Source organism: Pygoscelis adeliae, unplaced genomic scaffold (assembly GCF_000699105.1).
Source record: "Pygoscelis adeliae isolate BGI_AS28 unplaced genomic scaffold, ASM69910v1 Scaffold52, whole genome shotgun sequence".
Lineage (NCBI taxonomy): Eukaryota > Metazoa > Chordata > Aves > Sphenisciformes > Spheniscidae > Pygoscelis > Pygoscelis adeliae.
The window spans coordinates 1,442,031-1,454,396 of NW_008824285.1; the positions used below are offsets into that span (position 1 = coordinate 1,442,031).

Below are 12,366 nucleotides of genomic sequence, written 5' to 3' on the forward strand. Positions count from 1 at the left end.
CTGCTTCAGAAATTATCAGACTCACTGGAAGCAGCAGTGCACGCAGTGATGCTTCTTAGACTGCTTGGATGCCACTGACTTCAAATGCACTGAGTTTTTGAACGGTGCTTGTGGGGACCAGGGGTAGGGCTGGTTCTGGTTTGCTTGGCTTTGTGAGGTCAAGGGAGAAGGTTGTGCTTATAGGCACAAAACCAGCCTGCTGAGGCTCTTCAGCTCTTCTCTGGGGGAGTTAATTCAGGCTTACTTGCTGTTTAAACCTCTAGGACTTCTGGTTTAACGAGGCATATGTGTCTGGCAGAGGTTTGGCAGCAACAGCCAGCTCTGACCTGTCCCCTCTGTTCCCTGGACTCATGCACGCAAGCGGCTGGGCTGCAGCAGCTGTGCCGCCCATGCCACTGTGCTCCCGTCTCGGTGACTCGCCGGGACGGCAGGGCACGCCTGAGCCTGCTCTCCTCCAGCTCTGGAGACTTGAAGCAGGGCAGAAATCTCTGTCTTCCTCCTGGCTCATGTTCCCTGGCTGCTGGAGAAAACGCATCTGCCAACACAGGCAGAGCATCGCTGACACCCTGTGCGCAGGCAGGTCCCCAGGTTGCAGCAGAGCCTGTCCTACAGACTAGAAGCTCCCAGGTAGCAAACAGCCTGAGCCTGGCACTGGGCCCTGTAAGGGAGGAATGACAAAAATAGCTTTAGCTCCCATCAGCCGGAGGCCCGGGGAGCAGGCCGGGGCTTGCAGCACAGCTATTTTAGCACTGAGCCGAGAACATAGCCCTTCGCCAGGAAAATGGAGTGGGAAAGCAAAGGGGCGCTCAGCACCGGGAGGAAGGGGTGCCCCTCTGCGTGGCGTCGGGCTGTGCTGTGCTGTGAGCCATCATCAGGCAGCTCCTGACATGGCGCTTAGCCGGATGCTAAACAAACAGCCCAATATTTCATGGCGTGGAGACAGCAGGTACCATGCTAAATGGGACGTGCTGATCTCCCAGCTGCTGCCTTAGTGCATTTACACACTGTTTTCTTTTTTCTTTTTTTTTGGTAATGACTAATGAGGACTGCCTGGGGGTCTTACCCCCTTCGCCAACTGATGTCAGCCAGTCAGGTCCCTCTGAGAAGCACACGCCAGCTGTCAGCTCATTTAGAAGGGGAGGAGAGCAAACATTGGACACGTTTCCCCCACCCTGCCCCTTGGGTTTTCAGTTGGGACTGGCAGATGTAAGGCAGGGGAGCAGGCTGGTGGGGAGAGCTGCTGCAGGTTATTTGCACATCAAAAGCAGCTTTGCCTCCGACCCTCTATCACCCTGTGAGCAAGAGGTGGCTCGATTTAATTGCTCTTTCAAAGGCAGCCCTGGTCTTGTCTCTGCTGAGATTTTCGGTCTGACTCTGCCCCCCCCCAGCCAGAAACTGGTGCACTGGCACCGGGTGTTAAAAGAAGATGCAAATTAGCTTTTCTCCATCTTGAAGCTTATTTGCATCCGCTGATTAGTTCAACAACTAATTCAAACTCCTTCTGTTTGAGGACGGTTGGTGCTCGGGCAGCTGGAGCAGAGCTAACCCAAAGCACAAACGAAGCAGGGAACCCCAGTGACTGTGCAGGAGATGCACGAGCTGGTGCTGCTTCTCCTGTTTTGCCCCCCAACACCTGAGCCAACCGTGCCCCTCGTTCGGACGCTTCCTCAGCCCAGGAGCCATGACACACACTGATACCATCCCATTCACGTTCAACCTGCCACAGAGGAAGCACTGGGTATCATGAGGGAATGGCTTTACCCCGGCTTTATCGGGGCTTTCTGCTCCTTCCTGAACGTGCCTCCTCTTGGGCATGAAGCAGCGGGGTTGCAGCAGGGACCGGGCTGCCCTGGCCATGGCTGTCCTCCACTGCTCAGCTTTCCTTGTGATCTCACAGCATCCTAACGCTGGAGCTGTGCTCCTGTTTGTGCAACAGCCCTACAAGGGCCAGGCGGTGCCCGCTACCTGATTTCTGCCGCCTGAAGCAGAGGAAGCTCTGAGCCCTACCTGCGGGGAGGACACAGCTTTTTCTCATCAGTAGCTTCATTAGGGTTTTGGTGGAAAAGGGGTGGGACCCTCACCTTTTTTAATGGAAGAAGCAGCCCAGGGTCCCCAGGGCTGGCGTTTTGGCTTCCCGGTGTCCTGGGCATTGCCAAGAAGCTCTCCTTACAGTGTATATGCCCTCAGGGATGCTGCGCTTGCTCCTGGACCTGTCCTGACCCTACTGCTGCTCAGCCCCAGTAAGTCTCTGCTTTGCTGTGCTGCAGCATCTGCAATTTGGTTGCGACCTCTGCGGGACAGGGATGTCCCCTGGGATAACCTGGGATAACAGCTGGCTTGGGGGTCTCCTCCTCGCAGCTCCCCTGACCCAGGTACATGGACAAGCATGGGAAGGACTCAGCTGAGCCGGCAGCACCCTGCAGCCGGGGCAGGCGATGGTCAGAGGTGATTTGTAACAGAAGGTGCCGCTTAGGAGAAAGAGAGCCCTCACATGTGGTTTTCTATCTCCTTCCTGCTCAGCAGTTTTCAAAGGCTCTAAAAATAAACTCCCCTCATGCCTCGGGCAGCGTGAGCAAAGCCAAGCTTTCCCTGGAAAGCATTGGCGGGAGCTGGGTGCCGCTGCCGGGTGCCCTTTCGGGGGGCACAGAGCAGCTTTTGTGTGGCTTGGGCCCCCCGCCCTGCACTGTGGTGGGGCGAGTACCCCATGGAAACAGCCAGATGAGTCAGGATGAATAATGTTTTCTGCAATGAGTGTTTCCCCCTATTTTCTGCCCCCCCAACCTCCCCCTTTGCCTCCCCCTGTGCTGTTTAGACCTGTGAAACTGCCAGATCCGTGCAGTGCAAACAGGCTCCGAGTTGATTGGTTTGGGAGGAAAACAGCTTAGTCAAAACATCCTCAGTTTCATTAAGATGTTTCCACTGTATCTCTACCTCTGTAATTGTCTTCTCCGGCTCTGCCGGCCAGGGGGTTGGACCTGCTCACACCGGGGACGGTGGGTCGGGGACCGCCGGGGCTGGGGGCTTTTGGGCTGTGTGAGGTCGGGATGAAAATCGGTCTCACCTGCAGAGCAGGAGGGCAAAGCCTGTGGGGTGCAGGCTGGGAGCGGGGCCAGGCAGATTATCTCCTCCTCTCCAATACCCCCGTGTTCGCCGGAGGCAAGTTGCTGCTTTTCCATGCATGGGTTATCCCAGCTGCACAGCGGAGATAATGCCGCTCGCCCACGCGGCAAAGCGCTTGCAGGGCTGGAAACAAACAGGACCAGGTGGAAGGATGTCCCCAAAGGGGACCTTGGTGTGTCACAATAAATGGTTGGTGGCTTGTGGGGGTGATGTGAGAGGGGCACGGTGAAGCACTGTCCTGCATTGCCGCTCACCGGTGATGAAAACCCTCCAAATGCTGCTAAGCCTGACACTCAAAGAAGCTAAATAAGTTTTTAAAAATTTATTTATAAATAAAAACATAAAATTACCAGTAGTTTACATCAGTCACCAGAAATAACATCCAAAAAACCTGCAGAAAAATAATTATATGTACAGGCTGAACCTGGCCAGCCGCAGAGCGGGCAGCGTGGCCGCGGCTCACACCGGGAGCGACACACCTGCGATACGGACAGTCACACACAGCGTTGTGCAAAGGCAGCACGTCGACGCCTCCGGGCGATCACATCATACAGCGCTGGCTGGGGAGGACACGGGGCTGGGGCGATGGTGCCCCAGCCAGGGGGGACAGGTGCCACCGAGGCCAGCGGGAGCAGGAACAGGGCTGGGCAGGCAGGCGTGGGCATTGCTGGGATGGGGGCTGCGGGACGGGGGCAGCTGGGGAAGGCTCTGCTCCCCTCGGCGCCCCGCGAGCGTTTGGTGCTGGAAAGCTCCTGGTTGCCGTGCTCTGGCTCCGACGTGGGGTGCAGAGGGTGTGCAGAGCCCTTGGTGCAGGGCTATGGCTTGGATGATGCAGAAAATCCCTTCTGGCCTCATGAGCCAGAGCGGAGCCGGGTGCCATCCTTCATCTCCTGGTCTTCTCTCCAAAACACCCCTCAGCAGGTCTGGGCAGAGGCTGGCTGACCTGACGTGGCCCTGGCCTACAGCCGCAGGGCTGGAACTGGGATTTGAAGTTGGCTTTTCTCCAGCGGACCATGGCTAAGGATTGGCTTGTGCTGTGTGCCAGCACCGGGACTGGCCGGGACGCTCCGGGGCGGCACGTGGTGGGGGTGCTCGGGGGCAGGTGCAGAAGGCACAGACTGGTTTCCGTGTGTCGCCTTTGTAGGCTGGCTGGAGCGGGGTAAGGGATGCTGAATTTTGCTGCTTGTGCACAGCTTTGAGCCCTTGGCCAAATTTGCGGCATGGGATTGTGCAAGACACCCCCGCCCCCGCAACCCTGGGACGGGGCTTCCCAGGCTGGTGCCCAGCTCACTAGTGGGTAAACAAACATATTGCGGTAAAAATACCATTGCACTACCACAAAGTGGTCCCGGCTGGAGACCTCCACCCCGGCAAGCTGGGGTGGGGCCGAGCTGCGTGGGGACAGGAGAGTCATCGCTGGTGACGTGCAGTGGAGCCTTGTTATCTGCTTGCTGGCCGCAGGAGGAAATGTTAAGAGCTGTGGTAGAAAACAAAATGAAAAGTGGTTGATTTGGGTTTTTTTAACCAGCTCCTGTTGACAGGAGCCCGTGGACGTAAGGGCACAGGAAGAGATAAGGCAGCCGGGGTTCCCGGGAGGCACGGTCACAGCGAGCAAGTGAGAGCGCGCGGGGTCGTGGGGCAAACACAACCGATTTCCCCCTCGATTCCTCGGGTCAGAGGAAATTTCTGTTAATATGTAAATCCAGTTGCCCGTCTGGCAGCTGGAGAAAAGGGACACTGAGTCCTTGTCTGTCAGGGCGGGGAATGCTGGGCTTGCCATGGCTGTGCAGGTCCAGGGAGGAGGGTTGTGCCGGTGCGGCTGTGGCCAAGGGACAGGATGGGTGCAGGGTGGGCTGTGCTTGCTAGTGAAAGGTGATTTCGGTGGGGGCGTTGGCTGTAATGGGGTGGGGTGTGCGTGTGTGTGTGGGTAGGGTCCTTCCTGAGGCACTACAGCAGTCGAAGGATGGGAGAAGGGGATGTGCAGCCTGCGCCGGCAGCAGGAGGCGGCTCCTCCTGCCCACGGCACCCTGGAGATCGGCACCGACCAGAGGAAGGTTAAGGAGGTGCGAGAGCAGCGTGGCGCTTCCTCCAGGCTGCGAGCAGGGAGCGGCTGGAAACGTGCTGTGGCCGATTTCTCTTGAAGACGGTGGGAAGGGCAGTGGTGTCCCCGTCCTCAGCGCTGTGCCATCACGGGATCCCTCCGAGCCCAGAGCAGAGCATCCCCTGGGAGTTTTGCATCATCTCGTTACCTGACGGGAGGTTATTTGCTGAAGTCCTGTTCCCTGACTGCCCCCACCGCTGGCTTCTCAGTCCTATGAGGGGGCAGAAGGGATGCTGCCGAGGCGGCAGCGGGTCGAGGGGGAGCTGCTGGCACATCACCATTGGCACAAGTTGCTTGTTCACCTCTGTAACACGACAGGCAGCGGGCATCGCCGCAGTGCGACGCAGGGAGGGGAGAAGGGCTGGTGAGCTGGCCAGGCCACCAGCTCCGCTAATAAATACATGGCTCATCTGAACTGTACAAGGCGTAGGCCGAGCTGCGGGGCAGCGCTTCTCGCCTGGAAGAGACGCCCGTCCCCAAGCTGCAAGGAGGAGAAGGCAGACCTGGCTCAGATCTCAGTGGCGATGATGTCCTCGTAGGGGACGTCAGCGCCAGGTATGTCCAGCTCGATGGGCTCCTTGCCATCTTCCCCTGCGGCGAGCTGCTGGAGCATCTTCTCCAGGTTCTGGTTCCTCTTGTACATGTGCAGGTAGCTCTGCTGCAGCTGCTTCTGGTAGTGAATCACCTTCTCCTTCTCCTCCTTCCATGTCTGCCGCTCGTGCTGGAAGCCGGAGGTCATCTGCTCATTGTTGTCCCGTTCAGCCTTCAGCTCTGCCCTCAGCCTCTCCACCTCTCCCTGCAGGGCTTGAGCATCGTCCACCATGGCGCAGGGCCTGGCCAACTCATGGGCTTCGCTCAGCTGCTCTTTGAGGACAGCAAGCTCCGTCCGCAGGTCCACGATCTCCTGCTCCAGCAGGTTCACCTTCTCTCTCAGCAGCTCGGACTCATTCTTCTTGCGCTGGAGCTCATTCTCGCATACCTCCAGTTCCATGGCTTTGGTGCGCAGGGAGCCCTCCAGGTCCTGGGTCTTCATCTCCAGCCCTTCCATCTTCACCCTCACCTCCTTCAGCTGAGCCTTCAGGCTGAGGATCTCGGTGGTCTTGGTGTTGAGCTCCGTCTGGGACTCCTTCAGCTGCTGCTTCAGGAGGGAGATCTCCCCCGACTTCTGGCACACCTGTGGGGAGGGATGCAGCACCCGAGTTAGGGCTGCGCCTTGGAGAAAGCCCGCAGTACCCCGTGCAAGCCATGCTGGGCACAGCTGGCGTTCGGCATACAGAGACCCTGACTGTGAAATCCCATCCAGGGAGATGCCCCAGCGCAGAGGGCGATGCCCCAGCTCTCGGGGGGGCTGGAGGCGACCCCACGCTCTCCATGCATCAACACCCCAGCTGACACGGAGGGCTGCTCATGAACATCCATGAGGTTTTAAGGAGCTGACACACCTCAGCTGAGGTGCGGGAATGGATGGTGTCGAGAAGTGCTCAAGTCTCCACACCCCGTCCAACATGTTTGCCGAAACCACCGCTGATGGCTCACGCGGTCAGTTAAACTCGCTGAGCTTGTTTCACAAGCAGACATCCAACTGCACCCTACACCCCGCAAAATCATAGCTGGGAGCAAAGCATGTAAATCCCTCTGGAGCATCCTGCTGGAGCCTAAAGCATGGCTGGTACAGCTGCTCCCGGAGACAGCTTTTGGGGGTTCAGCATCCAGCTCCTCTTGGTGGGACCCTGCAGCTGGAATTTCAGTACGGCTTGCGAGCAGCCTGGAAAGGCGGCTCAAAAATGCAAATAAACCAGAGATACTGAAAGTGATATGAGAAATCCTTGCATGCGAGGGAGCAAAGGTGAGCACCATGCTCCTTGAAGCACGTCTGGCAACAGCTATGCTTCTCCCTGTACAGCCGCAGTGAAATGATAATTGTGTGCTATTCAGGTGGTTGAACAGGCTCACTTGTGAATTTTCAGCAGTTTAACGGTCTTTGTTCAGTGATACCCAATCAGTGAGAAAATTAAGCTTAAGCAGAGAGTGGAAGGTTTTACTGCTCTCTAATAAATGACCATGGCAAGTCCAGTAGTTCCTATTTACACGTGGGAAGGCAGCTTTACTGCTCCTTTGGGGCAGGCAGCCTGAAAAACCCTGCACTGGAGGTCGGCAACGCAAAGTTATTTTAATGAGTGAGGTTTTTATGCAGTGGTTGTTTCCTTATATGATGTGAAGTGCTGAGGGGTTAAGAGGGGCAGTGAGTCACTCAGTTATAACTTGCAGAGCCTCCACGTGACAGACTAGGGCTCTCCTTGGCTTTAATATCTATCTCCTACAGCCTGGGCTTAGTGTGTGCACCATCTGCTCTGCTCAAACCCCCTGTGGTGCTGCTGGATGCAGGTATAGAAATGGAGAAGAGCTGCGTGGTTTATTGCTGGTGCCGGAGCTATCGCCTTCCACGCACACGCTTTGCTTTCGGCATTGGCAGCCCGAGATACCGTTTGGTGCTCCAGTGCCACTTACCTCCCACTGGGTCTCCTCCAGCGCCGGGGCGAAGCTGGTCTTCTCCTTCTCGTAGGACCTCAGCTTGGTCTCCAGCAGGTTTTGCTCTTTCATGAGGTTCTCCAGCTCCTCCCGGAGCTGCTTCTTCTCCTGCTGCAGCTGGAACACCTGGAGGTGAAGGACCTGCTGCGTCCGCTGGGTTTTCTGTGAGGTTTGCTTGAGCTTGCTGTTGCATTTCTGCTTGAGGCCCTCCAGCTCTTCCTTGCAGCGCCGCTGCTTCTCTTCATAAGCCTGGCAGGAGCTGACTTCTTTCTCCTCAAAGCTTGACTGAAGCTCCTGCAGCTCCCCCTCCCTCTCCAGCAGCTTCTGCTCCAGCTCCTGGATGGTGGACTCATCTGTGGAGATGGGTGAACGGATGCAAGTGGTCTTCTCGGCGGCGTGGTGGTGGGGGGCTTTGCCGGGGTTGAGGATCTTGTTGCCCCCGTCAGAGAAGGACATGGCCTTGAGGCTCATCATGTTGCTGTCCTGGATGATGGCACACTGCAAGATGTTGTGGGCTGAGCCCCCGAAGCGGCTGATGGGTCCCATGGGCGTGACGAGGGGGTCGAGCTGGTAGCTGCTGCTGGTGCTGTGGGTGGGGAGGCTGGACATGGAGTTCCTGCCGGAGTCAGACAGACCCCCCGAGCACAGCACCGGCTTCAGCTCCTGCTCCTTGGCTTTCTCCGGGGGGTGCAGCTGCTGGGAGAGGTGACCCCCATTCTCGGGGGAGGAGTGGAGGATGGTGCTGGACCGGGGCAGCACCGGTTTGAAGGCGGTCGGTCGCACAGCTGGCTTCTCCGTGCCCTGGGGAGAAGAGCAGAGCCTGTCAGCACAGACCGACACCACGTCATCTCTTTTCCCCCAGCCTTTCTGCCCCCAAGGATGAGAACCCCACGGCAAGGATGGCTGGGGTCTCCATCAAGGGCTGAAACCTCAGGAGGATGCTGATGGCTAAAACTGCCTCTGTTGGGAGGCAAATGGCATGTTTGGAAATGAAAGGATACAGATCATATTGCTGATCCAAATTCCCGAAAGCAGAGGGTGGCAGGGTGCCCTCAGCACCTCCCCGCTGCCCCTCTCCTCCCGCTTCCTCGGCACAAACTATTTTCTCTGAGCCTTCTCCTGGACCAGGACCAGGAAAACCCTGTGGTGGGACCTGCACCCACTTCAGGGGCAGATGCAGTCCAGTGGGACACCCCCTACTTCTGGGGCCACCGCGTCCCCTACTAACCACTTCCAGCTGACTGGGAAAGGGCATCAGCTTCTGCGGCGTGGGCGTCCCGAAGTCCATGCTGCTTGTCCCGGCTTGGCTGCCCAGCTCCCCACCGGCAAGCGAGGTATAGTCCGCTCGGTGGGAGCCGTGCGATTTCTGGCTGACCTTGATGTAAAAGAAGTCCTCATTCTTGCTGCTTTTGGAGCTGGACTTGTGGCTGGAGTCCTGGGAGAAGCCGAAGCGGAGCAGCCCGTCCGAGTACCTGTTGAGCTTTTTCAGCTGGGACGACTTGCGGAGCTTGTACTGGGAGGCTCGGCAGTGCTTGCTGTGGAAGCTGTGGCCGGAGATGAGGCTACTGACGCTGCCCATGCTGCTCCCGGGCGGGGGGCATGCAGCGGGGGGAGCAGAGCCCGGCTGAACCGTGCAGCGAGGGGTCTGGGCAGCAAGTAGAGATGGCCGCTGCTGCAATCATAGCAAAGACCTCGCTGCGCCCGGGAGCTGCGAGCCTGGGGGAGGCAAAGAGAGCAGGGTGAGGAAAAGCGGTTTGGGAGGCAGGTGCAATGCTGCGCCCACGGTCTGGGCATCGGCAGGAGCGGGGCGGTTTCTGACGATATCAGTGCGTAAACACACGCCTTGCATGCACGTTCGGGTACAAGCTGGCATCAGCATGTGAAAAGGCTTGTGCAAAGGGGGTGTGTGCACCTCAGTGTGCACATTTCCCCATGTGTGTGTCCAGGGATGGGTCAGTGTGTGTTGGGCTGGGGGTGCGTGTGCAGATGAGCTGGTCGGTCCTCGGGTGCGTGCAAAGGGAGAGGGATGCTTGCTGAGGCTGGTACCCTGCTGCCAGCCCAGGGCTGCTCTTCCCCGTCCCTCTGCAGAAGCCCCATGTGAAGGAGGGTGGCAGACGAGGAAGGCAGGGGAGTGCAGGGCTTTCCCCTGCGCCTGGGGACGGCTCCAGGAGCCTCCCGTGACCTGCCTGCATCCCCCAGGCTGGCTGGCACCCGCCGTGGCATGGCTCCTGGCTGGCTGACCCACGCCTGGGGGCTCATGGGAAGCTGCTGGGTATGGTGCACCTGGATGAGGCCAGGAGGGTTATGAGACACAGGAGACTAAAAATAGGGAGATGAGGAAAAGGGATTTGTAGTGATTTTTAGATGCCTAATAGGCATGAATTTCAACCGGCACCCGTGCCTCCTGCTTGTGCCATGCAGGATGGATCCCATCTCCTGACAGCCGCACTCGGCACTGCGAGATGCAGTCACAACCTCTCCTGCATCAGCCTGTCGCGCCCTGATTTCTCTCCAATTTTCAGTGCTCCTCTTAACCTACCTGAAAAGGGATGCTGTGAGGCTTAATTACGCTTAATATCTGTGCAGCACTTAAGAAGACAAGAGGTGTTATGTGTGTGCTAAGTATTGTGATTACGCAGAGGTATCTTTGCTATGGGGGAAAAAGAAAAAATAAAAAATCCCGGCTCCTGGTGGCTTCTGTGACACTTGGCTCCCAGTGTCAGGGCTATAATGGAGATGCACCCTCCATCTAGATGATTAAAGGGTGAGGTGGGGAGAAGGGGGAAGAGCTGCTCGTAGGCAGAAGTTAATGCATAATCAACATGAGCTAAATCCCGGTTGCACAGGATGATGAGATCGGAAACGCTTCTGCTCTCTGCTGTGCGCGGAACAGCTCAAAGCTTCCACCAGTGCTGCGTGGTCCAGCTCTCCTCCGGAGCTGCCCCGCACTGGGCTTCCATTGCCCGAGCAGGCATCCCGGGGGTAAAATATCATCTGGCAGTGGGAGAGCGCTCGGAGACTGCTGGGAGAGGGTCGGGTGATGGGAGGGTGCAGGCACGGTGTGCCAGGGCATCCTCGCTGCCTCATCCTCAAGGCCTAGAGAGCTGCTCCCATGTTTTCCCATTCTTTGTTATGTCCTGCCTTACGCCTGCTCTGGTGCAGGCTCCTCTGCATTCTCAACAGGGTGACACGAACCTGCGTTCATCCCTCAGCTTTATTTGTTTTCTTTTTCTGTGTCCTGAGGACCCAGATTGATTAAGTGTCAAAGAAAAGTCCCAGAAAGACAGAATATCCTCTTTAATCCCTAAATCCATTTTTGGGAGATTAAGAGAAGTAAGTAAGAACCAAGGTCTGAACTGCTGCCTGGATGCTGATATGCTAAAAGTGATCGATGACTTCGGCTTCATTCATTTTTACAGGGTAAGAGGCATAATGTGCGTGGAGGGGGAGGAATCGCTGCAGGGAACAGGATAATTGGCACAGGAGGCTGCTCCGCCAGCGTGTGTTCCCGACACCACGCTTGTGTGTATGTGCCTGCGGAAAAGAAAAGGCAGTGTCACAGCAGCAAAGATGCCAACTATAGCGACAGCATCCCAGAGACGGCGTTCAACATGTGCGAGCGAGCCGGGGCAGGGGGGGAAGCAGCCGGTGTATTTACACACAGCTATGGCAGAGGTGTCAGGGAGGTTTGATACCTTAAAACACGGAGCAGTGCAGGGTGCATGGACCTGGTGCTCCGGGGACGCCAGGTTTGCTGTCCCAATGGCTGGAGCACCTCGCTGGGGAGCAACGAGGCCCCTTGGTAGATGCACCCTTGGGTTTTTTGGGTGCCCGCAGAAGACAGAAGTGTGGGGAGGAAGAGCTGGGACTTTCCAGCCTCTTGGCAGGAGGCGTTTCCATCAATCCCAGCCCTCCTACACATGCCTGAGAGGGTTGGGCACGTCTTTTTCTTTTTCTTCCCTCTTTCGATTTAAAAATGAACACTCTGAAAGCCGTGGAGGAGTTGGCATTCATGCACAGCGTTAGCAGAAAGAAAGGCTCTGGAGACAGCACAGCTGGGAGCACACCAAGCGAGCAGAGGGCACAGGCTTCTGCTCCAGCTTTGGGGCACCTCCAAAAAGGGGGCACCAGACTTGTCCCCCTTCCTTGTTCAGCCTCTGTGGTACATGCTTGCATCTTCCCCTGCATCAAATCTAGTGACTGTGGGACTCTACAGGGAGCCAGATTGGTTTGCCGAGCCAAACAAAAACGAGTCATTATGTACATACATATATATTTAGATGCATGTGTATATATGTATATTTTAAGGGCTTTTGCATGCTTGGCAACAGCCACAGTTCAGTTAGGTTAGGCATATTGCAAAGTGTAAAAAGGGGTTGGGGGAAAAAAAAAAGTGATACTGAGAGTGCAGGGTCTGAAAATGCCTCGGTAATGGTGGGTGCCCGGTCCGTGCAGCCGTGGGAGGGGTGCTGGAGACGGGGTGCGTGCCTGGGTCAGCGGGGGTGTGTGGCACCATGGCTGTAGGCACAAGCGGGGAGCTCACACCACGGCGGGTGGTGCAGGCAGCCTGGCTAAGCATGTAGGTGTATCAGGGCTGGATGTTTGTGGGGGGCAGG

At 57.1% G+C, this 12,366-nt stretch overlaps 1 protein-coding gene across 1 annotated transcript; it reads right to left on the reverse strand.

Moving 5' to 3' along the window:
* Nucleotides 1-5,729: 5,729 nt before the first annotated feature.
* On the reverse strand, nt 5,730-9,329 carry LZTS1 (leucine zipper, putative tumor suppressor 1). The gene is made up of 4 exons (XM_009318609.1): nt 8,979-9,329; nt 7,730-8,551; nt 6,096-6,395; nt 5,730-6,062 (listed from the first exon to the last, which is right to left on the reverse strand). The coding sequence occupies exons 1-4, from the start codon at nt 9,327-9,329 to the stop codon at nt 5,730-5,732; spliced, it is 1,806 nt and encodes a 601-aa protein (XP_009316884.1).
* Nucleotides 9,330-12,366: the final 3,037 nt, after the last annotated feature.